Here is a 25,091-nt window from a genome sequence, read left to right on the forward strand (position 1 = left end):
GTTGCAATAAGATCTAGGTTCCACCTTGTACAGTTAAAAATCCTACACTTATGCTATTACACTTGCACTATCATTGTGAAGAAGAGCAGGGCAACAACTGCATTGTGTCTCAGAAACTGCACCTTAGAGGGCAAGTTCTTCCATATGTTATGGAGCTGCCCAGTAATCCAACTCTATTGGGAATCGGTCATTGCTTGCCTTAACTATGTGTGCAGCGGCAACATGGAGGTCTCCGCGAAGTGGAGTCTCCTGAATGTTTGGGAGGTGGCTGATCCTACACGTATGGACCAGACCTGAATAACGTTGGGGATGATGGTTGCCATGCACAATTTTGCCCATATGTAGAGGGCGCAATCAAGCATCGCAACTCAGTGAGTGGAAACGGGACATGGACTGGTGCATGTTGATGGAGAGTATACTTTACGAAAGCAGAGGATGTCCCCAAAAATCGGCCTAGACATGGCGGAGATGGAATGATCACTGAGGTGAGTAATGTGCCCTTATTGGCAGCACTGGTTTTAATCCTGTAGAATTGGAGCGTCCAGATGCTAATGCTACCTTGTGATTTGATGGAGTGGAAGGAGGGGGGGAATCAGAGGGTTTTAGAGACTGATGGGGGTTCGACCTTGCTGAATTGTGTCTTGATGCTGCATTGTGTAATGCTTACTATCACTGTTCTTTTGTTTGCTTTACTTGCAAAAAAAGATTCTTTAAAAAACAGAAATTCTACTGGTAGCATTGGATTTAAAAAAAAATTGTTTTATATAGCGCAAACTCAGAGCGCTTTACATGAGCAGTGCACCTGTTACGTTACAGAAGGCCACATTAATTTTGTTAGGCACAGGGAGATTAAGTAATTTGCCCAGAATCACTGGATGTTTAGGGTCCCGCCGAAACTCGAACCCGGTTCCCCACCTTCGAGGTCAACTGCCCTAGCCGTTAGGCCACATCCTCACAATACTGGAGGCAATGGTGTGAAAGGCTCTGAGTGGTAGGGCATTGGCAAACCTCGTAATGAGTAGGCCAACAAACCTATTGGGCCAGCTGGCTCTCAAAAGAGGATCATGGCTCTGCTGAACATGCTGAACATTGCGTTCAGAAACATTGATGGATCCATCCCAGATGTTGGAAACCCTGGTGACGGTTGATAAGGCTGAGGCCTTGAAGACGTTGCCACAGGGGGTAGAGGTTCCGGGACCAGCACTGGGTTGGATGCGGCTGTAGGCGTCGGATCCTCCTTGTGCTCCTCCATTCACTCTTGATCCATGCTGGGTGAGGTGAAGCAGGAGATTGTAGGGCCATGCTTATGGATGAGTAGCTGTGAGATTTGTGTCTTCTTCTCATCTTGAGCATTCTTACAATAAGATTTAAACTATAATGGAGACTCTGGGGACTTCAATCCTGGTCGAGACTTACGGTGCCTACGTCATTCTTCTCGCGCTCAGACCAGAAACTTCTCAGCCTCTCATTCTTTGTGCGCATTTTCCAGCAAGACACACAGGCACCAACTTTGTGCTCAGATCCTAGGCACAAAAGGCAGATGACGTGTAGGTCTGTGATAGACATCTAGCCATCACAGTCAACATGGTTTAAATTCAGACTGCTTAGTCAGCCACATTTTAAAGGAAAACTGCAACTAAGTGGTACATTTTGAAGAAAAAACATTAACAAACAAGTTACTTATCTTCGGTAACGATATATCTGTAAGAGACATATATTAGTTATAGATTCCTTACCTTAGAATTAACCCAGACGTCAGACTGGATCCGGAGAATTTGTCTTCAGCAGTACCCCTACTGGTCGGCAGGTGGCGTTGGTTGACTCCGCGTTAGCCGTTGGCGTCGTGATCGCCAAAACGATGTCGCGGTATCTACTTATTCGCCGCCGCTGCGCGCTGACATCAGTTAGTTACATGACATTTCACGCCAGAAGCACAGAGTCATGCAAGACACTGACCACTGATTAACAAAACTAGGGCCCTGAAAGTGAGTCCCTTACTCTAGAAGTAAGTTCGCAGAACAAGGAGGATGGGTGGGGGGGTAAGGAATCTATAACTAATATATGTCTCTTACAGATATATCGTTACCGAAGGTAAGTAACTTGTTTATCTGAAAGAGACTATTATTTATAGATTCCTTACCTAAGAATAGATACCCCAGCAATACCAACCCCGGAGGTGGGTCTGCAAACTAAGTTCACACCAGAAAGTCCTGGAGAACTGAACGGCCAAAGAAGCCGTCTCTCCAGACTTGACTATCTAGGCAATAGTGCTTAGTGAACATGTGCAGTGATGCCCATGTGGCTGCCTGGCAGATGTCACTGAGGGGGACTCCAAGTCCCAAAGCAGTAGTGGCTGCCGTCGCCCTGGTGGAATTGGCGCACAACCCTACTGGATGCTCCTTTTTCGCCAAAGAATAACACATTTTAATGCAAAGAAAGTCCTATCGGAAGATGGTTTGTTTTTGCACGGCTAGACCTTTCTTGGCGCCCACAAAGCCAAAAAAGAGTTGATCATCTACCCCAAATTGGTTTGGGCGATCCAGATAAAATGATAGCACACATTTTGGATTCAGACGGTGGAGCCTCTCCTCCTCTTCAGAAGGATGCGGGGGTGGTAAGAAGGTGGGCAAAGTGATGGTTTCCCCTATGTGGAAATAGGTACCCACTTTGCGAAGGAAAGAAGGTTGAGTTCGAAGGTCAACCATGACCAGATAAACAGCAAGGAAAGGAGGTTTAGAAGAAAGAGCCTGAAGCTCACTCAGCCTGCGAGCAAAGGTGATGGCAACCAGAAAAGCACTCTTTAAGGTCAAGAGTCTGAGAGGACAATTATGTTGTGGCTCGAAAGGAGCACACATGATGTAGGTTAAGACCAGATTCAAGTCCGACTGGGACATTACGAAAGGAATTGGAGGAAAGAGGTCAGTAATGCTCTTAAGAAATCTATTTACAATAGAGGACTTGAAAAGAGAAGGTGAAGAAAGGCCGAAATGGCCGATAGATAGCCTTCAAGGGTGCCTACATCAGAGCCCTGCTGGGCCAAGGAAAGAAGGAAGAGGAGAACCTTTGAAAGTGGGGCAGAAAGGGGATCCACAGCCTGTGCTGTGCACCATGCCCCAAATTTGTTCCATCTACAGGCGTACACCGTTTTAGTGGAGGGACGCCTGGCTGCCAAGATGATATTACAGACTTCGGGAAGAAGGTCAAAAGCTGTCAACTGTCACCGCTCAATATCCATGTGAGGAGGTGGAGGCGGGACAGGTTCGGTGGAAGACCGTTCCCTGCTGCTGTGACAGAAGATCCTCCCGAAGAGGCAGTCTGATCGGAGAATCGATGGCCATGTTCAAGAGCTCAGGATAGCAGACTCTTCATGCCCAATCCGGAGCCACAAGAATGACTTGGGTCTGGTCGCGCTAGATCTTCTTCAGCACTCTGGGCAGAAGTGGTATAGGCAGAAAGGCGAAAAGGAGACAGCAATTTCACTCGCTATAAAAAGCGTTGCCAAGCGAGTTCCGCCTTCGAAATTCCAACGCGCACAACTGCTGACATTGCACGTTTTCTTCGGTGGCGAACAGAACTAACCAAGGCTCTCCCCACTGCTGAAAGAGACCTTGCAACACCTCCGAGTGAAGACGGCATTCGTGATCCATCATGAACTGGCAGCTGAGTTTGTCCGCCCTGGCATTAAGGGAACCAGCCAGGTGTTGAACCACCAGGGACATGCCCTGATGTTCCAGCCACATCCAGAGGCCTCTTGACATAGGGTCCACAACCCCACCTCGCCCTGTTTGTTGCAGTACCACATGGCCGTGGTGTTGTCCGTGATCACCTGCACTACTCTCCCTTTGACAGAAGGAAGGAATGCTTTCAGTGCAGGATAGATCGCCCGGAGCTCCAGTAGGTTGATGTGGAGCCCGGACTACACCGGAGACTAGAGGCCTCTTTTCACTGCCTCTCCCATGTGGCCATCCCATCCCAGAAGTGACGCAACTGTCACCAATTTGAAGTCTGGTTGGGGAAGGGAGAGAGATCTGCCGTCGACCCAATCCTGGTTCGTGAGCCACCACTGCAACTTGTGTGTGGTGCCCTCCGAGATCTGGACGACATCGGTAAGATTGCCCTAATGCTGCCCCCACTGAAACTTAAGATCCCACTGCAGAGCCCGCATATGCCACCTGGCATAATCCACCAGCAGGATGCAGGAGGCCATGAGGTCCAACAGCCTCAGGGTCATCCTCACCAAAACTCCGGATAGAGACTGAAACATCGGTATCATACCCCGAATATCCCGGCACACGCTGCTTGGGAGGATAGGCCCAAACTGCGCTGTTTCCAGAACTGCTCCGGTGAAAAGGAGCTTCTGAGAGGGAATCAGGTGTGACTTCAGCACATTGATAGTGAACCCCAGTGAGTGTAGGAGGTCCGTCGTAGTCTGAAGGTGGGAAACGACAGCCTGCGAACTTGCTTTCATCAACTAGTCGTCGAGATAGGGGAAGAATGGAACCCCTGATCTGCGCAGATGAGCTGCGACCACCGCCATCACTTTTGTGAACACCCAAAGGGCGCTGGTAAGGCCAAAGGGGAGCACGGTAAACTGAAAATGTTTGTGGCCTACCGTGAACAGTACGTAACACCTATGAGCCAGCAGGACGGGGATGTGAAAATAAGCATCCTGCAGGTCCAGCGCTACCATCCAGTCTCCAGGGTCGTGGGCAGACAAGACCTGAGCCAATGTTAACATTTTGAACTTCCCCTTCCAGAGGAAGCAGTTGATGTCCCTAAGGTCTAAGATAGGACGATGGCCTTTGTCCTTTTTGGGTACCAGAAAGTAGTGAAAGTAGTAACCATGACCTACTTCTGGGATAGGGACGAACATAGCTCCCTTGGCCAGGAGAGCCACAAGTTCCTGACAGAAAAGGGCCAAGTGATCCTCCGACATGCGATGGAATGTAGGTGGCATAGATGGAGGGGTAGTCTCGAAGGGGAGGGAGAAGCCCCTTCAGACTATCTGCAAAACCCACCTATCCGACGTGATGTTGTGCCAGTGGGGTAGGTGATGGCGGACCCTGCACCGCACTGGCAACTGGTGGCCCTGAAAGCTCGGACTAGGAAGGTTTGGAGGCTGCTGCAGAGGGGGCACTGGTGGACTGGCCCGCTCCCACTGACCCCCAGAACCACGGCACTGGGTCTCACGTCCACGGCCGCGCAGAGGCTGAGCAGCTTGCGCCAGCCTGTGGCCCTGGATGGAACGTGGTGAGGCAACCCTTCTGTAGCCACGAAAGGAGTAAAAGGTAGACTGCACAGGGTGCGAGGTGGTAGTGAGGCCCAAGGATCTGGCCATAGCCTTAGAGTCCTTGAAGTGCTTGTGCGCGTTGTTTGCCTTGTCGTCAAACAGGCAACGGCCATCAAAGGGCATGTCCAAAAGAGTCGATTGGACATCCCCAAGAAGCCAGGCGTAGCCTCTCAGAGCTACGGACGTAGAAATCATCCTACCTAGAGAGTCGGCAGTGTCCAGCCCCCAGCAGATGGTGAACTTTGCCGCGTCTCTACCCTCGACAAGCGCACAGGAGAGTAGTCTTGGCCTCCTCTCTGCACTGTGGCAGCACTTGCACGACCGTGTCCCACACGTAGTGGGAATAAAGGCCCAAGAGACATGTGGTGTTCACTGACCGCAGTTCTAAGCTGGCAGAAGAAAACATCTTCTTTCCAAGATGGTAGAGCTTCTTGGATTCCCTATCTGGGGGGAGCAGTAGGGAAAGCGCCTTTTGAGGTTGAGGCTTAGACTACCAAACTCTCAGGGGTAGGGTGTTGAGAGAGGACAAGGGGGTTGCCCAGAGCCTGGCGGTGGTGTTGGGCAATCATCCTGTCCACTGGATCCCCTGTGCTGGGCTTACACCAAGTGCCAATTAGGATATCCGTATGGGCTTCATTGAAAGGCAGCAGGGGCTCCAAAGAGGCTGCTGGCAGATGAAGCTCCTCAGTAAGGAGGTTAGTCCTGACTGCCACCGTAGGAAGCTCAAGGCCCAAGGCCTCAGCCACCCTACGCAACACCACATCGTAGGAGGCTCCCTCCTCCGTGGCCACGTTAGGGGGAAAAAGCATACCAGGGTCTGGGGATGTACCAAGACCACTGGCTTCACCCAACTCCTCTCTACAGTCTGACTCCTCTAGCTGGTCTGCCAAAGGGTGAACAGACCCCTCCCAGTCCTCCTCCTCTTCTCCTGGCTGCCACTCAGGGCGAAAGGAACGCCAGGGATGAACAACGGTATAAAAGTACCCCCTGGCACCGGTACCGGCATCAGTCAACGCCGGTCTGGCTCTGTATTCATGTCGAGGGAGAGGCCGGGGTTGATGCCGGCGAGGGACACAACTGGCGCCGGAAGCGGCAGAGGTGTTGACAAAGGAATCGGTGCTGCGGGAGGTGTCGTAAGGTCAACTGGCACCGTCCTGGATCTAGGCCTGGATACCTTGGGGCCCTGCGGCGCCGGGGCTAGTGCCGCCGGCATTGAAGGCCTAGAGTCCGCAGTGCCCGAATGACGGAGTGGAGAGCTTTGTAAAATGCACGAAGCTGGGCATGGGATGCTCCGACACCCGGGAAAGGAGGGAAGCTCGGAGCTGCCCCAGCTGGCTCCATGGGTGGATCCGAAAGACGACAACCTTCTGTGTCCCACGACAGTGTCAGCTGACGGACGTGGAGAAGGCGAAGAGGGATGGTGCTTCTTCGCCTTCTTCTTCTTCTTGTGCTTCGACTTACCTGCAGAATAAGACTTTGACGATGAATAGTGGTGGTGACTCCTCAACCGGTCCTGAGACCTCCCTCTCGATGGGGACCTCGAGCGGCGCGGAGCCCACTGCCAGGCCTCCAGAAGCTTTCGGAACAGCTACCGCTAAAACTTTGGGTACATGGCCCAATAGTCGGAGCATGACTTTGGGTCATGGTCGCGCTCCAGACACCAGAGGCACACGAGGTGTGGCTCAGTGACCGACATCAATTTGTGACAGGAGTCACAAGGCTTGAAGCCGGTACGCCAAAGGGACATCCCTATGTGCACCAGGAGTCGAACGACTCGAAAAAAGATGTCGACAAAAGTCAAAATAGGGCTAGTTAAAAAGTTCCTAAGGGTACCGCTCTCTCCGGATCTGCGCTGGCTGGCGTGGAAAAAGAAAGAACTGACGTCAGCGCGCAGTGGTGGTGTCTAAGTAGATACCACAACGTCATTCCGGCGATCACGACGCCAATGACGAACGCGGAGTCGACCGACGTGCAGGGGTACTGCTGAAGAAAAGTTCTGCGGATCCAGTCTGACACCTGGAGATTATGGAGAGCTCTGGAACTCGTTGATGGCATGGAATGAAGCGAACAGACAACATCACACCAAGGAGGACACTTCATGCCTTCAGTGACATCACAAAGTGTGTGTCCGGTGCTGAAGTGCAGCCAGCACTACTGGTGTTGGAGAGCTATTTAAGAGTTTCTGGATCCAGACTGGTGATTGGGATATTCAAGAATTGAAGAAAATTCAAAGTGAACAACAACGGCGGGCTGGGCCTGGCGAGTCGCGTACCCCACACTTTCGCTTTCACTTTCGCGCCCCCTTGCCGTTTTCGCAAGTGGGATCACGGTGCTCTTTGTGTTGGGGTGGCCTCGCTGGGAGACCCTGCCTGCCTGCCTGCTGTGGCCCGCTCTGCCGTCCTGGGGTGGCCCCCCGGAGCTCGTGGCCTTGATTGCTTGCTCCTCACTGCGTGACTGGTGCGGGTGTGAGACCCACGACGATGGCCACGAAGCAGGATGGGGATCGGTTGAAGGCCAAGTCAACCCGGCGTGGCGCCGCACATCAGGCCAACATCATGGACCGCTACACCCTCCCGAAGGGGTCTCCCGGCGGATCGCACAAGTCCTCTGAGTGCCCCCCGGATGCCCCGGACTTGCCCACGGATCTGTCTTTGCAAGACGTCATGAGCGCCATTGCTGAGATGAAGGCCTCGGTGGGCCAGCAGTTCGACACTTTAGCGCACAAAATCGACGCGGTCCTCATTGATGTCAACCTTGTGAGAGCTGATCTCTCTAAGACTAACGACCGGGTCGACTCTTTGGCCCACACCGCGTCGGGCCTCACGACTGAGGTGGCGGCCCTTCAAACGGAGGTGCACCGGCTCCGTCAGGCGAGTGCGCTCATGGATCGGCGCTTGGAGGACTCCGAGAGCCGGGCCCGGAGGAATAATATCCGCATCATCGGAGTGCCCGAGGGACGGGAGGAGTCGGCGGCGGATCTCTTTGTGGAGGACCTGATCACTACCCATCTCCAGCCTCGAGGGCTGAGTAAATTCTTTGCCGTGGAGAGGGCCCATAGAGTTCCCGGGGGCAGACCGAAGGTTGGAGCCCCTCCGCGGCCTCTTATTGCCCGTATCTTTCACTTTCGGGACAGGGATGCGATTTTGCAAGCTTCCAGACTGCAAGGGCCGATTAAGCTGGAGAACATGGAGGTGAACTTTTATCCTGACTTCACCCAAGCGGTCCAGAAGCAGAGACTGAGTTTCCTCGGCGTCAAGCGGCGGCTTCGAGGCATGAACTTAAAATACGCCATGCTCTTCCCGGCCAGGCTGCGGGTGGAGGTGGATGGTCGCACTCACTTTTTTGACCGTCCTGAAATGGCCGGGGACTGGCTGGACACTTTGTCTGGGGGTCATGATCGGGATGGCGGGGGGGGGGGCTGCGGGAGGGGATTGCCCACCGGACCGGGTCTGAGGTACTGATGCCGGGGCTCACTCCGGATGACGCGGCCACTTTCGGCCAAGCTTAGGGTCTTTTGTTTGTTGTACTCGTCTCCCCTCATTTGGAGGCTGTGCGGGGTCTTGAGGGGGTACTCTTTCCTCCTCTAGGGGGTCTAGCTAGTTCCAATTATATAGGGGCGACAGGCACACTGCAAGTTGGGGGGGCTGTCTGGGCTCATGCAGGGGTGCAGGGAGAGGGGAGTTTTGTTGGGGCGGTTGGGTTGGGGTGGGGTATTGTTCATTTGTACCACAAGGCAAAAGTATTGTTGTGCTATTCCTAAAGTGCTCTCGGGGGGACGATTGATCGCTTTCGGCTGTGATGGGGGGTAGGGGACTGAGTCTTTTGTCCTGGAATGTTAATGGACTGGGGGACAGGATAAAACGGGGTGTGGTCCTGCAGTTTCTGAAACGAATTTCACCTGATATAGTTTTTCTGCAGGAGACGCACCTCATTGGCAACTCCTTTCGTGCTATGAATCGACGGGGCTACCGCCTTCTGGCCCATTCGGGCTTCAGGTCTGGTTCCAGGGGTGTGGGCATCATGGCTAAAACCTCGCTCCCATTGGAAGTTGATGAGGTGCTCCATGATGACAGGGGACGTTATACAGTTCTGGTGGGTAGAATGGAGGGCAGAGTGATTGTTTTTGTTTCTGTCTATGTCCCGCCAGGGTTGCAAACGACTACTTTTGCGGATCTGGGGCGCCTCCTCCTTGGCCTTCCGGAGGGGATTCTAGTGGTTGGGGGGGATTTCAACGCGGTGGTTTCCGGAACTGAGGACCGTCACCCCCCTAGGGATCTCCCCCGTGCCCAAGCGTGGTTATCTGGCCTCTTGGATACTTTGGGGTTGGTGGATTGTTGGCGTTTGAAACACCCTACGCAGAAACAGTATTCCTTTCATTCCGGGGCCCATGGCAGTCTCTCAAGGCTAGATTATGTCCTGGTGCCGGCGGCGCATGCGGGGAGGATCGGGGAGGTGCGCCATTTGGCGCGGGGTATTTCAGACCACTCCCCGCTCCTGTTGCACTTCGACATTCTCCCGAGGGGGGAGGGTAGGGTGGTCCCGATTAATCCCTGGTACCTCTCCGCACACAGTCTTATACTTAGTAGATGAGTGGGGTCCTGCCTCCCCTGGGGGCTTTCGCCATGGGATTTCAATGTTCTGCCTTGCTGGGGTTTGTTGTGTGTTTTTTCTGTGTTTATTTAAAATTGGACCTTTGCATTACTCTTCGTACTGTATCCGGGACGCATTACTGTATCTAACTTGCAATGCTGCCGAACCTTCGGGCTGTCGGTTGAATAGCTGTGTCCTGAATTTCGAAATAAAGGTTTTCAAAAAAAAAAAAAAAAAAAAAAAAAAAAAAATCCCTGGTACCTGCGTGACCCCACCATTCGCGCAGAGTTGGTTAAATCCCTTAAGCGATATTTTGACGATAATGTGGGGTCAGTGTCATCGGCGGTCTCCCTGTGGGAGGCTTTCAAGACGGTACTCCGGGGGGAGGCCCTGTCCCTTATTTCCCATTCCCGGAAGCGCGAGCGGGAGGAGGTGACCCGTGTTGAAACTGAGATAACCGAGTTGGAGGGTGACCTAGAATGTGGGGTGACGGATGACAAACTACATGTTCTCCGACTCAAGCAGGCGGCCTATAAGGCCCTCGTCCCGGAGGCGGCCAGGGGCCTCAGTAGAGAGCAACAGGGGAGACTGTATGATGTGGGTGATAAGGCTGGGAAACTGATTGCGTGGCTGGATAAAAAGGAGAGAGCGAGTCGTGTTGTCCCGTCGATTGAGAAACTGGATGGTGTGTGTGTCACTGAACCGGAAGAAATTGTTGATTGCTTTGCAGAATATTTCCGTGGGGTGTATTCCCCGGTGTCCTCCCGCTCGGAAGAGGATTCCCATGCCCTGCTCAGGGATATCGCGCTGCCTTCCCTTTCGGAGGAGGACAGGGTGTCGTTGGACGCCGCCCCAACATCTGAGGAAATTGCCCTCGCCATACGTTCGGTCGCTTCCGGCAAGGCCATGGGCCCTAATGGTCTTCCTATCGAATTGTACAAGCTGCGACCGGATACGCTGGCGCCACATCTCCGTGCTATGTTCCTCGCGGCCCGTTCGGCGGGTTCCCTCCCGCTAGACCAGCGTCTGGCTACTATCGTGGTTATTCACAAGGAGGGGAGGCCGCGGGACCGGGTCACGTCCTACAGGCCCATTTCACTGCTGAATGCGGAACCCAAAATTCTCGCCATGGTGTTGGCCAATCGGCTGGTTGGCGTGGTGTGCGATCTGATTCACCAGGATCAGTCCGGTTTTATCCCTCATCGCAACACTGCGCTCAACCTGCGGCGCTTGCATGGGGTGCTCGCGCGTGTCCCGTTCATACGGGAGCCGGCCATTTTGGCGTCCCTGGACGCCACTATGGCGTTTGACACACTTGAGTGGCCGTATATTTGGGCGACGCTGGCGAAGTTTGGGTTTGGCCCGGGATTCATCGGTTGGGTGAAATTGTTGTATTCCGGACCGCTGGCGCAGGTGGCTGTAAACGGTAGAGTGTCGGCTCCGTTTGAGCTGGGCAGGGGCATGCGGCAGGGCTGCCCGTTATCGCCGCTCCTCTTCGCGCTTGCCTTGGAGCCCCTGGCGGAGTGGCTGCGGTGGCATCCTTCTATCCGTGGTCTCCGATGGACCCCCGAGTATGAGGACCGCGTATCTCTTTACGCTGATGATATTCTTTTGTACCTGGCTTCCCCGCGTAAATCGCTGATAGTGCTGGTTGATGTATTGCACTCATTTGGCCTCAACTCCGGCCTAGTCATCAATTGGGCTAAATCTTGTGTGTATGTCCTCTCTGGGGAGGCTCCTATCCTTCCGCGGGGTTGTCCTATCCAGATTGCCCCGCGGGGATTTAGGTACCTGGGTATCTTCATTACCCTGGACGTGGAGGCCCGGTATAAACAGAACTTGCTTCCCCCCCTCCAGCGCCTGAAGGAGGATGTCGCGCGTTGGAGGCGCTTGCGGCTCTCGCCGCTCGGCCGGGCGGCATTGTTTAAGATGATGTCGCTGCCACGTTTCCTGTACGCCTTACAGAACACGATGGACGTTGTCCCGGCGCGCTACTTTCGCGAGGTGGAGAGTTTGCAGCGCCGCCTGTTCTGGGAGGGTAGACCGCGTATCGCCCTGGCGAAGCTGACGCTCCTGTGGTACGACGGGGGGGTTGCCCTCCCAGACATCAAGCGATATTACTGGGCCTCCCAGCTGGCTGCGATAAATCACGGCCTTTACGGGCCCGCTCTAAACCCGGCCTTTGAGATGGATAAAATTTTACTGCCGGGCGGCGACTATAATCGGGCGCTTTATTCTAGCTCGCTCGACGCACGTCTGACGGGCCCCACGCGGGTCATTGTGCGAGTGTGGCACGCGGCTAACTTGGCGATGGGGTGGAAGGATCGTTTGACCCGGGCGACGCCACTATACGCATCTGAGCGGCTGGGCTCCCTGTGGACCTCGAAGGGCTTTGAGAAGTGGGATATGATAGGCATCAGCAGGGTGGGCGATCTCTGGACGAGGGGGGGATTCAAAACGTTCGATGTGCTGCAGACGGAATTCCAGTTGCAGGACAGGGAGTACTTTCGATATATGCAGATCCGTCATGCGTTGTGCTCCGTATTCCCGGACGTTGCCTCCATCCCGGAGTACTCCCCTCTGGAGGATAGAGTGCTAGATGGGCATGTACCGGATGCCACGATTTCATTAATTTACAAAAAACTCATCAATGATCGCTCGGGACTGCTGACTGGCCTTCGTGAGGCGTGGGGGGCTGATGGCTTGGAGCTGGATGACGAGGACTGGGTGTCTGCGGTGGCCTCCCCGAAAGAGGTGGCCATACCGGCTCGCCTTCGCTTCGTCCAGCTCAAGATACTCCATAGGGTCTATGTTACGGGGCCGAGTCTGATGCGTATGGGCTATGCTGTGGACGGGTTGTGTAAGCGTGGGTGTGGTTCTTTGGGGACCTTTCTCCATATATTGTGGGAATGCCCGGAGGTGGCGCGATTCTGGCGTGGTGTGCACGAGGTCTTGCAGGCAGTTACGCATTTGCCGCTGCTGCCCGAGGCGAGGAGATGTCTCCTGAATGTGTGGGAGCCAACCGACTACTCAGTGCTGCAGACGTGGTGGGTGACTCTGGGATATATGGTGGCCAAGCGTGATATTGCGCAATTGTGGGGTTCCCAGAGGTCACCGACTGTCTCGGCGTGGAAGGACAACATGGATTGGTGTATGTTTCGGGAAAAGGTGGTGTATGTTGCGAGAGGTAAGCCTGGGAAATGGGTGAAAGTGTGGGGCCCCTGGAACGCCTACCGTGGGGGAATCTGTACCCCGCCGCTGATGCCTGATCCGTCACCGGCCCCGTCTCCTTAGCCTGCTTGTCTTCCTGGTTCTGGGCTTGAGTTCACTTTGTCTCCGTCCCGACCTATCCCCCCCCTTGATATTCCTGTGGACCGGTAGGGTCCCCCCCAGGGGAGCACATGCTATTGTTCCGATTGTGGGTTGCCTTGTGGACTTGTTTCTTCGTTATTTATATAAAAATGAAACCGTTGTGTGGGGTCCGGATGGTGTGGCTGCCAACGCTTCTTTCAACTCCTGTGATCTCTCTTCTGCCGCAGCGTGTGTTCTACTGTTTGTATTATATGCTCTTTCTGTCTGCTAGCGGCCGGCCTGAAGGTTGTAGGCCCATCTTTGTATATCTTTTGGATTCTGTAATAAACGGTTTAAAAAAAAAAAAAAAAAAAAGAATTGAAGAAAATTGCAGGTTGAAGTATCCATCAGAATTATTAATGATACGTTGTCTTATAAAATACCCTTAAACTTGCCGATATGAGGTAGCACTGTAAGATATCAATTAGGCTTTGTCTTAACTTTCAGGAGACCACCCTTTGATGGTCACAAAATGATTAATGACCCATATAAATAGCATCTTCTTGGATGATTTAAGTGACTTACTACCCTTTGTATGTTTCTCTAATTCTGTGATACAACTGCCTCTGGTGTCCACCTTGACAACTTAAACACCAATGATACCAGAAGACAATCTGGCAGCAGCGATTAAGCTTTCAACCATTCATTAGTCAGGGTTGAAATTTAGACACAAAACTGGGTTTGATGTACTTCAACTATTTATATTTTCTTCTTCCAGGTACGTGGCGTCATTGCCCCGGACGATGATGGTGAACCATCTCCAAGCAGAGGACGGTGGGCAAATTGAGGAGCGAATACAATCTTCCTCCAAGCAACAATATCAGCAGCAAACACTGATTAACACGGGAAGGAGAGGGTGGAGGAGGAAGCCCTGGGGGAGGAGAAGGACAAAACATCTCCAAGAAGGCCTTTCATGGCCAAGCAGCAGTCTTCACCCTAAATCTCTTCTGAGGATTGACAGTCCCCAACCATTAGCTAAGCAGCCACAGATTCTTAATCCACATAAAAGGGACTCAGCGCCCACTGTGCCACTGGATTCAAGCTAGCCTGGCTGATAAAGGGTGACATACCCCGAAACGGATCCCAGGATGCTTGTTTCTGGTCCAGGGAGGACCTGGCTTGGCAGTTTGGTCTGGACTGTTCTCATGAGGCACAGGGTCAAGACTGATTTGCATATGGCTGGGTCCAAACTGGGGTGGTGTAGTGGGCAAAAGAACAATGGATTGAACCCAGATCTCTTGACTGGGGGAGAATGTTTGAATCATTCAGCATTCCGTCCATTATTTGTTGCAGTCACACTTTTCGCCCTAAGTGGGATGGGTATGCCCAGACATGGGTCCCCTGCTCACTGCACCACTGGATTCAAGCTAGCCTAGGTTATTAAGGGTGACATACCCCGAAACCGGTACCCAGGAGGCTTGATTCTGGTCCAGGGAGGACCTGGCTTGGCAGTTCAGTCTGAACTGTTCCTATGAGCCACAAGGTCAAGACTGATTTGCATATGGCTGGGTCCAAACTGGGGTGGAGTGGTGAGCATAAGAACGATGGATTAAACCCAGATCTATGTGACTTGGAGTGAATGTTTGCATTGTTCAGCATTCCGTCCATCGTTTGTTCCTTTTGTTTTTCTATGGTGGGAGTCTGGACACCAAAGCAAAAGCATAAGATGCCTTCCCACAGGAGCATGGATGCTTTTACTTGGTTTGGCAAGACTTTATGTGTGACAGCCCAGTTGAGGTGCCAACAAGCAGGTTTAATCATGGTGACTCCCTTTTGGAGAACAAAGGTTTCATCAATTTTATTGGAACTGTCTGTAGCATCTCCAATTCTTCTCAATATACTTCCCCATTTTCTGAAGAATCCCCAGGGACAGTTTAACCCCCCCAAACCTCAGGTCAATTCAGTCTAGAAAGGACCTGGATATGAGGGCAAGTTCTAAGTGTTTCCCAATAAACTACTTTCTATATCCATTAAGCACTGGCTCCAGGAAAATATACAATTTAGCGTGAACAAGATGGTCCAATTTCTGTATGGATCAGGATCTCGATCCTGTGAGGACAGTTTTTATCAATATTATCAATTTCCTCTTGGAGCTGGCACTAGCAGGCTTAGTCTACAGAATCTTTAACTCTTACAGATTTGTTATTTCAGTAGATCATTAGATGATTTCCAATATGGGAGCTCATCCTTTGGTGATGAATCTTGTACAAGACATTTTTTTATCACTTCTTCTATATCCCCAACATACCACTCTGTGGGATGTTAACATGTGGCTAAAATACCTCCAAGATTGAACAACCAACATTGATTTGACTCGTAAACAACTTTCAGCTAAACTGACCAAGCTTTTGTTTCGCATATAAAAGTTCTGGATCTGGAAAGTACACTGCTTACTTCTGAAGGATTTACCTTTGTCATTAGAGGAAGAATCAAGGTCTCTTGCAAAGTAAGACTTTCTGAGGAAAGACCCAAGAAAACTAAAAGTTGCTAATATCTCCTTTATCTACTGCCATATTAGCAAGCTTGGTAAAATGGATCAAGTCAGAGGCTGGCATCATCCTTGACCATTTTGGTGTCTACTCAGTCAGAGAGCAATGGTCGCTAGATCTTACCTGATAACTATTCATTTAGAAGATATAATGGAGGTTTCAGACTGGGCTTCAGACTCAAGTTTTGTTTTTCCACAATTTTTTTCACAAAGCTTTGAATTAACATAACACTCGCTTCTGCCCCTGTCATAGAATGCACAATTTCCTAACTTTTGCATCTAAAAGTTTTTTCATACTGGCTACTGTCTAAGTAGTGTCAGTGAAGCAAGCATAACACTTCCTTCCATTTTCTTAATAGAATTAAACATTTCACATATGAAAGTTAGGAAATTTAGATCTAAAGCTCCACTTGGCAGTTTTAGCAGACCAGTACTATTGCTGTTCAGAAACTACCATCAAACAGAACCATGGGCAAGAAAACAGACTTCATTGAACTAATGCCAGGTCAAGCCCCACACTTCTGAGAAATCATATAAGGAAGGCACATTTGTCTTTTTTTCCCCTTCTCAGTTGGCCCAAGATACTGTAGGATTGCCATAGGTCTGAAGGAACACTTCTGCAAAGCTGCCATTCTAGCTTGCAGCCAACCCCAAATATGCAAATTAATTCAAAATACAAAAATGGGCAAATAGAGGAGCCATTTCCAGGAATATTGTTGACAATTGTACAAATTTAAAATGTAAAATCAACACCCTATCTAGGTGTAAAGAAATAGCTGTAGGGCAGTTTGATACGACCTTTGTCCCCACACACCACACATACTTCAAGAAGCCCCCCTCCCTCTACAGTATTTGCAAAGTCCAGCTCACCTATTGTGCCCCACCTGGTAGTCCAACAAAAGGAGCTTGGCTGGAACTGCTGAGAAGTATAGGGAAGGCAGATGGGCTGGATATTTGGGCCATGAGAGATGGCTGAGGCCAGTTGCAAAAGTGCAATGTCATAGCCGTAGAAGGCAGCTTCATAGTTCTCGTGGATAAGGATTTGATTCACGCTGCGTGCAACAGAGGAGTCGGGCTTATAAAGTTGGTTGACTCCAAGCAGAACCTGCCAGCAACCAAGTTCCATGCTTTTGTTCCTGAAAGAGAGGACCATTTGCTGTAAATCATATGCTCTAAAGACTCCCCTCTATACCTCTACCACCTCTATGCAGTACATCATGCCTTCCTTTTCCATGCTTTTGTTCCTGAAAGAGAGGACCATTTGCTGTAAATCATATGCTCTAAAGACTCCCCTCTATACCTCTACCACCTCTATGCAGTACATCATGCCTTCCTTTTCCATGGCTTCCCCATTCAAGATCACTTCACAACTTGCACCAGTTTCTTATTGTCTTCAACGTCTTATGTGCACTGTCCACCCATCCTGAACTACCCTCAACCACCATCACCACAAAAAGGTGATGGATAGGAAGCTTTAGACCCACATAAACACTACTTTGAAGCATTCAGTTCATTTGTTCTATTGGTTATAATTTTATCCCTGTCAATTTAGAAGTAGACAACCATAAGCAAGTCAGTTTTCAAACTAATTCAAAAGAATTCGGAACTGCTAGGCTTAATCTCGTTCGAACATTAACATAAACAGCTTTAGGCCTGTTTTTTTTATTTTTGGCATCATCCGTTAGGTGCAACAGCCTCCGAACCCAAGTGTGGACTATTGCCAGAAAAGTAATGGCTAGAAATGCTCAGATTAGCTATTGCCACTGGGAATTCTGCTGGGAAGCATTCAGTTTCATTATGTTCAAAGTAGCAGTCTGTGCCCTTATAGCCATGGCCAGACAAATGTAATATGGCTAGGGCTCTGCCGGAAAGGCAGTAGTCAAACCCGAACAGTTAAGCTACATCCCTTTTGAATAAGACCAAAAGCAACAACATATGGGTTTTAACCTAATTGGGCCATTGTAGTGAGGTGCAGCATGTGTTTTAAAACAATGAATGCTCAGGGCTCATATCGGGACACACCCATCGAACTTAGGGACACTGTCTTCAACAGTAAAAAGTGGTTGGTGTTAATGCTCTTCATCTATATCATTAGGCAAGGTAACTAACCGTAAACCAGTGCTGCCTTGACCTGCCCAAACTGGTCTCTAAACCATGAATCAAGGAGAGGCAGATAAAATGAAAGTACAGGGATCTATCCAAAGCCAACTTTAAACACAAGAGCCTTATATGAATAAAGATATGTTCATTACAAAAAGGATTCATAGATCAACTACTTTATTCTTAAAAGCAGTAGAGTGACAATAACACTGTTAGCGGACAAAAAATTAGAAACATTTTTGGGAGAAACTTTCCTCATGGATAGTTGACTGTGACATCCTATCTCCATTTTTGAATGTTCAGACATTCACTGATTTTCTATGGCAATAGCATAGAATGCCATGGTCAGTTAAGAGTAATTGTGTTGCTCCCCCAGAGAGCTAATCTCCTGGGCTGGAGGTAGACTTACTGCCTCCAGCCCAGGAGAGTCTTGGACTAGACCATTCACTAAAAAGGATTAAGTAAATTCTGTAAGACAATCAGCTGCAGTGCACTAATGACAAAAATGGAGCAGCACCATATATACAAATCTTCATATTCCAATGATGTGATCAGCAACACATATGCAAATAATGCTGCTCTCTCATGGTGCTAAATAGGACTTAACTTACTTCTAGGGTGCACATGAATAAGATCAAAACACTTACCTTTAATTATGATATTTCTAGTAAAAAAACACCATCTTCCTGCAGATTCCTTCCTAAAGAAAATCTGCATTATCTATGCAATCACCCCAGATGTTTCACCTTTTTCTGGACCCAAAACTGTTGTTGGCTTTAGACCTCTGTGCACTCTACCCCTACTAACCAGTAGTTAAGTACCTGTGATCTGCCTTTAAACATGGTTGAATTGGCACACTCCTAAATGACATATTTAATTTGCTAATATGTCCAAAATATGGTGCACCCCGGGCCTGGACGTTAAATGTCAATAGAGGACTGCAGCGCCTACTGGGCCATCCACTGCAGAGGCAGTGCATGCATGGTTTCAGGCCTACAATTGTAGCTTGGCTGTAGTAATGTAAAAACACCAGTTCGACTTGACAAAATAAACCCTTTTGGCAGGTCAAAACCTCCCCTTTAAATATTAATGAGCCACCCTTATGTAGGTCTTGTAACCCACAAGGCTGGGTGCATTGTATTTACAAGTGGGGCATGTAGAAATGTAATGCTATCTTGTTATTACAGTGACAGGCACCCCAAAAATATTTTGCACTGTGGCAGGTCTAGCTGTCCTATGTAGAAAACCAGAGTATAGCTTAGATTCCTAATACTGTATCCCGGGAATGGGTCTAACTAGAAAAATAATGAAACAACTATTTTTAATTGTGTTTTATAGACCATTTCAATAGTGCAGTCAGAGTTTTGTTTAATATTAAGGAAAATGAACCTCTAGAACGTAATTTTTTCCCCAGCTGACATTCCAGGAGTCTAATTTCCATTGGCTCCCCAGATTCTCCCAGCTAGTAATTAGCTATGAATGGATGTAAAATGCCACCCAGAATCAAACAATAGACTGACATGAATGGGCAGAGGTGACTCCTCTGAACTGCATAGAAAATGCAGGGTTGGGCTGTGAGCATCCTTTTTGACACTACAGTTTAAAATCCTACTCGAGTGTCAAATCGTGCTTAATAAGCCTGTTGGTTTATATATAACACTTGGTGCACACTTTAAAAGAGAGAAAACAGAATGGCAAGACAATTTTTGTGGCTCTCTGTCTGGTTGCTGAAGGATTCTGCTTTTCTCATACCAGGCGCCTGTCTCTACGTTTGCTGTGGGTACCATGGCTTCCTGAAACTTGTTTCTAATGTTAGATGTGTGAGGACACTAGGATTACCACAGTACACTCCCCACGTACACCCCAGCCCTCAGAGTCCAGTGTGGCCGAAGACTTTTGCCATCTAGAAAATGCCCAAAGTGGGTATGGTTGGTGGTGGAAAATTTGACTCCATTGGTTACAGCGTGGCCAGGAGTCATTCCAACCCACTAGCTAGTGCCAGGCATAAAAGAGGCATTCAATTCAGAACACATTCTGGACCTGCAGAATATCAGAAGAAAACTGAACCTGCTGTCTGTGACCTGACAGGAACTCTGAAGGACTGAACTTGCTCTTTCATGTACCCAAGACAGAGAATTGGACTCCAAGGGTCAGTTGGCTAACCTACAGTTTGGTGACAGGGAGACAAGCTTCCTGAAATGGATGGGAGAAGACATTCATGGCATGACAGGTGAAGTACATTAATGTGGAGGTGCAGCTTCAACACACATCAACAGCCCCATTCTGTGATACAGCCAAGTTGGGCCCCTCAGTCCAATGAGGAGGCATTTGTGACCACAGTAACCAGCGCCTGTGGATGTCAGACGGGGCAAGCCATCAGCGGATTGGAAAGGTACATCCACCATTTAAGATTCGGGACGACTGATTCAAACATCTGCACTTGAGATGAGAAACTCCCTTGGTGTTGGTACCACAGCATTATCGGGCTATGCGGAAGGGCTCTCAGCTACCATCTATCATGCAATACCAGCAAGATGCATAAGGCATCAGACCCAGCATTTACAGGAGTTGCAGAACCAAGATCTATGTCTGAGTCCGAAACATCAGAATCGTATCCTGAATATCTGCAATCCTCTGGGGAGGAGAAAATACCTTCATGCAGTTTGTATCCAGTACTCCCCTGTGGGCCATACTCTTCTTTCTTAATGGTTCCCTGTGGAGATAAACCCTTTGGGCACCAATCATAAAGTGAAAATCAAGGAGAAGGGTTATTATGCCATAAAAATGTTCCTTGACCAGCACAGGGCACAATGCTTTCACTAGCCAGTCATTCAAGTAGAGAACTACATGGCCTCCTGACCTCCACAGCTACAACTGCAAAGACTTTTGAGAGAAAACATGGATCAGTCATAAGTCCAAGCGGTAGGACCCTCAACTGAGTGTTGGGACCACATGGTGAACCTAAAGTAAAATCTGTAGCTAGAGAAAACTGGGAAATAGAAGTTGGCATTCTGGAGGTCCAGAGGCACCAACCAATTCCTCCCATTGAGGACGACACATTGAAGTATAGTAAAAAGTGATGGATGGAATGCTTGAATTTATATCAGCCCCTGGTAATTACTCAAGCCGCAACCCAGTCCATCATTAGTTTGCACACCATGTAACCTAAGTATGAAAGCAGCTAAATGCAATTCGGTCTCGACGCTGCTCCAATTGAACAGTACAGCCCGAACCACCATGCCAGATCTTCCCTGAACCGGAATACAAGCAACCCATTGTTTTAGGAAGGGAGGAGGTTATCAGCATCCGGATTCTTTTTACTCAGAGCACACACAATCTTTATTAGGCATAGCAAGAGCACTGAGGTCTGGCTGGAAAAGGTATTTCATACAAACACATCCCAGGGGCACAGGAGGGGGCTCAGCCAATGGCTCATTATCTCTTTACTTTCTCTTTTGTCACACAAATGATGCCAGACAACTTAGACGGCTATGAATACAGTACTAAAAGCGGCATCATAGTTAGTGATGAAAACATGGGGTATGGTGACTTATAGGACACTGACTTTGTTGGCATTGCCAACACTGGATCCTGTGGAGGCACGGGGTCAGGAAGTGTTGGGGATGGAGCCATCTGAATTGTCAAACCCACAGGATTAAGCCCACCCTTGGGCTGTGACAAAAGGGTCATGGAGCAATCCTGAAAAGATTTAACATGGCAAGTGGAAAGATATGAACTTTGCAAATCAGAGGATGGAGTCAGAAATTCCAGCTTCATATTTTTTAATGTCATGATCAGCTCCAGCAGCAAGGAAGAGCCCGACATTGGGGAATGTGTCAAGAGTCTGAAAGGTCCTAGGAGAGGGACTGTTACCTCAAGCAAGAAAAATATGTTTTCTTTCTATTGCACTTTTTTGAGGGAGATGGGGGGGTTGTATGAAGGTCTATTGAGAGATCATTCCCTGTTGGAGCCCTTTTATGGAGGCAATGCTTTGGTGTATCACTGTAGGCATTAATCAAAAACATCTTGGCCTCCCATTTCCTGATGACCTTATGATGTATTAAGGAACAGAGTTTCAGACCAATGGACTGTGCTCATTTCCAAGACACCACATGGGTACGTCACGTGGGACCGACAAGGACACCTTCTTATGGCAACTGCAACAGGGTTTCAACTCTAAAATCTTAGCAGGAGACAATTAATCTAGTTAATTTTGAAGAGCTGATGAATTTTGCTCATGAAGCACCGTGAAGAGCTTCAGACATGTGTTGTAGAGATATAGAAAAACAGGAAAGAATGCCAGTTACAGCTAGAGTTTTATGTACTCTGATATTGTCACAACTATGGTGGGAGTCATGTCAGAAGCCGCATGGCACCATCTGGTGAGGCTGGAAAGCTATTGTTGGGGACAAAGTTTTCAGATCCAGTTTGGTGCCTGGGTGATGTTTGTAAGGAACTTTAACAGGTGAGGAGGAATCAGCATGAAAATGTAATCATTAGAACTAGGAGGGACCCAACTTGGGAATCTGATATCACTCATAGAATATGCTTCCCTGGGGCCAGTTGTTGACAGCCTCTTCCATTCCCTTCCTTGACTAGTGGAAATAATAATTTTTGAAGGTGACATCATCGTTTTCATTGACCTTGGCCTTGCAAACAATAGTCCTGGAACTGGACAGAAATCAGCCCTCCAGACTCGGGGGTCTATTTGGATGGTGGGCGGATTGCCACCGCCCATCTGGCAGTGGTGATTCACCTGCCATTTTCCACCGCCCACCTACCATTTCCCCCCGCCAAATTACGATGGCGGTGAGGACCCTGGCGGACGGAAAGACCGTCCGCTGGTTTTTCCCCAGTCGGACAGGCGACCGGGCAGAAAGGGGCTCCAATATGGTGGCGGTGTCTGCAAGACACCACCATCCATATTAGGATGGGCGGCGGTGCAGGGCTTTCCATGGCAGAGACCTCACCATGGAAAGCCAGGCGGAGTTCACTTTCGAGTTGGGAGGGTAGGGGGCGCATTAGGGGGGTACCCATGGCATCTATCATTAATTTAAATATAATAAACTACATACAAAATAATTTTTCAGAAGTTTAAATAAAAAAATACATTTCCACCTAACTTAAAAATAAATGTTTTTACTATGCATATGTTCTATTTTGGCATTTTATTAAACATATAATTAGGTTATTTATATTTTTAACTATTCAACTATATTAAATATTTAATTAAGGTCTACATTCTTTCCTACAGACTTTTAGTTTAAGTCCTACCTGCTTTATTTTTCAATGTGAGGGTGTTGCAATACCAGTGTTTGGCCATGTATGGTGCTGGACTTACTACAACACTGAGATTGAGTCATTTACTTCAATTTAGTCCCTTTATGTCTGTAGTAACTTTAGAAGTGCAGCTTCTGAGTAGCAATGGGCTTACTCCTTTATGGGTGGGTGCCTATGCCCCTACACCCTTCTCTAAATCCCTCTGACCTGGTCCCTCCCACATTTATTACTATGTAGTAAGTTTACATGTGTGAGCATCTCCCATAAAAGGATAAGAAAGGTAGAGGTGGAGATTTACACTGATAGGTCTGTGAATAGCAATAGTACTAAACACACTACAAAATGCAGTTTGTGAATAGGCCTCTAGGTGTTGAAAAGCTATTTGTGCCTTGTTACACATAAGGAAAATTCTTGGTTCCCTGGCGTAAAATCCTCTGCCAAGACAGATAATCAAAATCATAGATTTTTCAAAGAGAAACAAACCCCACCAAAAGATGTTATCTTCAGAAGACTAAGGAAATCATGTAGAAACACAAAGGATTTATGAAATGACAGTGTTAAATTTCTGAATGAAAAGGAAAGATGGTCTAAATAGAAGTGGGTCTGTACAAAAGAGGACCTCTAAGCAATAGAGATATTCTGAAGAAAGGGCCACAGAAAGCAAACCTGTATCATGCAAAAATGAGAGATTATCCAAAGACAAGACTGAAAAATTCAAGGATCAGTCATCTATGTAAAGAAAGTGAAATAATCATCTAAAATCAAACAGTATGTCACAAGATAAAAATGACACACCAGGGGGGTATGGCCAATAGGCCAAAAGGTTGGACGCTTGAATAAGCGACTTTTCACCACCCCCATCATCCGTTCTGATCCTGTTTGATTTCACATGCCATTAAGATCTGTAAGCAAAGACATTGTGGTGTGGAGAAGTGGACTACCGGTCCTCCTTCAAAAGTGAGTTTGCAGAGCATTGGACGGCTGTGGTGGAGAAGTGCAGCATGCAAGATGCAGAGTTTCAAAATGGTAGCCAGAGGGATCTGCAGTGAGTGAGCCTGGAGCAGCAAGCAGCCATTGCATATTTGAAGGACATTGGAGGCTCGAGCTAGCTCTCACTTGGTGGCTGTCAGAGGACCGGTGTTGGAGGCCTGATGCAGCTGGTGAGGTGGGGCAGATAATCCAAGGAGGTATGCTGTGGCCCTGCTCTCATTGAACCACTCCATGGCGGAGTCTGCCTTGTCCCCAAAGAGGCGAGCTCCATCAAAGAGCATGTCTATAACAGATGACCAGACATCGCCTGAAAAATCTGTCGACTGCAGTAATGCATGGTGACGAATTGCAACACTGGCTTTCCCAATGGAATCAGTGGTATCCAGGTCACAAAGAATTGTGAATTTGGCTGTGTCTCGACCGTCCTGCATAGTTTGGGTCAGGATAAGAAAAACCGGGATGGCTTGAGCTGCTGATTCCCAATGGGAGTGGGAACAGCAACCCGACAGGCAACTGGCATTGGTGGACCTGAGGGATAAAGTTGTGGAAGAAAATACCCTCTTGCAAAAGATATCCACACTTTTGGATTCACTATTGAGGCACTAGTCAAAAACGTATTTGTGTTTGTCCGACTGTTAGATGCCTGCACCACTAAGCTCTCAGTGGAGGGGTGCTGAGACAAAAATGCGTGATTGCCCAGGACAAGTTGGTGGCGTTTCACAGTTTGGCAGTTAACTGGAGGGCCAGAGGAAGGCTTGGCTCAGGCTCTTAGGAGACTATCAGAGAGTGCTTTGTTGAAAGGTAGTAGATAATCATTTGAGATTTGCCCCAGCTAGAGCACTTTCGTCAGGACATTGGTTTTGACTTCTAAGGTGGGGAGCTGCAGGCTTAGAAATTTGGCGGTCCTCCGCATAACCACAGAAAAGAAAATAATCTCTTCAATTGCAGGACCTCGTGGTATTTGTAGGTCAGAAACAGGAGAGGTGTCAAGGCCACAGGCCT

General features: G+C 48.9%; 1 protein-coding gene across 1 annotated transcript in view; it reads right to left on the reverse strand.

The window, feature by feature from the left end:
- LOC146811701 (polyserase-2-like) overlaps positions 1 to 25,091 on the reverse strand; it is a 1,284,631-nt gene that overhangs the window by 475,863 nt on the left and 783,677 nt on the right. The window contains exon 10 of the mRNA XM_085615101.1: positions 16,590 to 16,855. Within this exon, the coding sequence (XP_085471227.1) occupies positions 16,590 to 16,855 (266 nt within the window). The remainder of the gene's footprint in view (positions 1 to 16,589; positions 16,856 to 25,091) is intronic.

Source organism: Triturus cristatus, chromosome 7, assembly GCF_964204655.1.
Source record: "Triturus cristatus chromosome 7, aTriCri1.1, whole genome shotgun sequence".
NCBI lineage: Eukaryota > Metazoa > Chordata > Amphibia > Caudata > Salamandridae > Triturus > Triturus cristatus.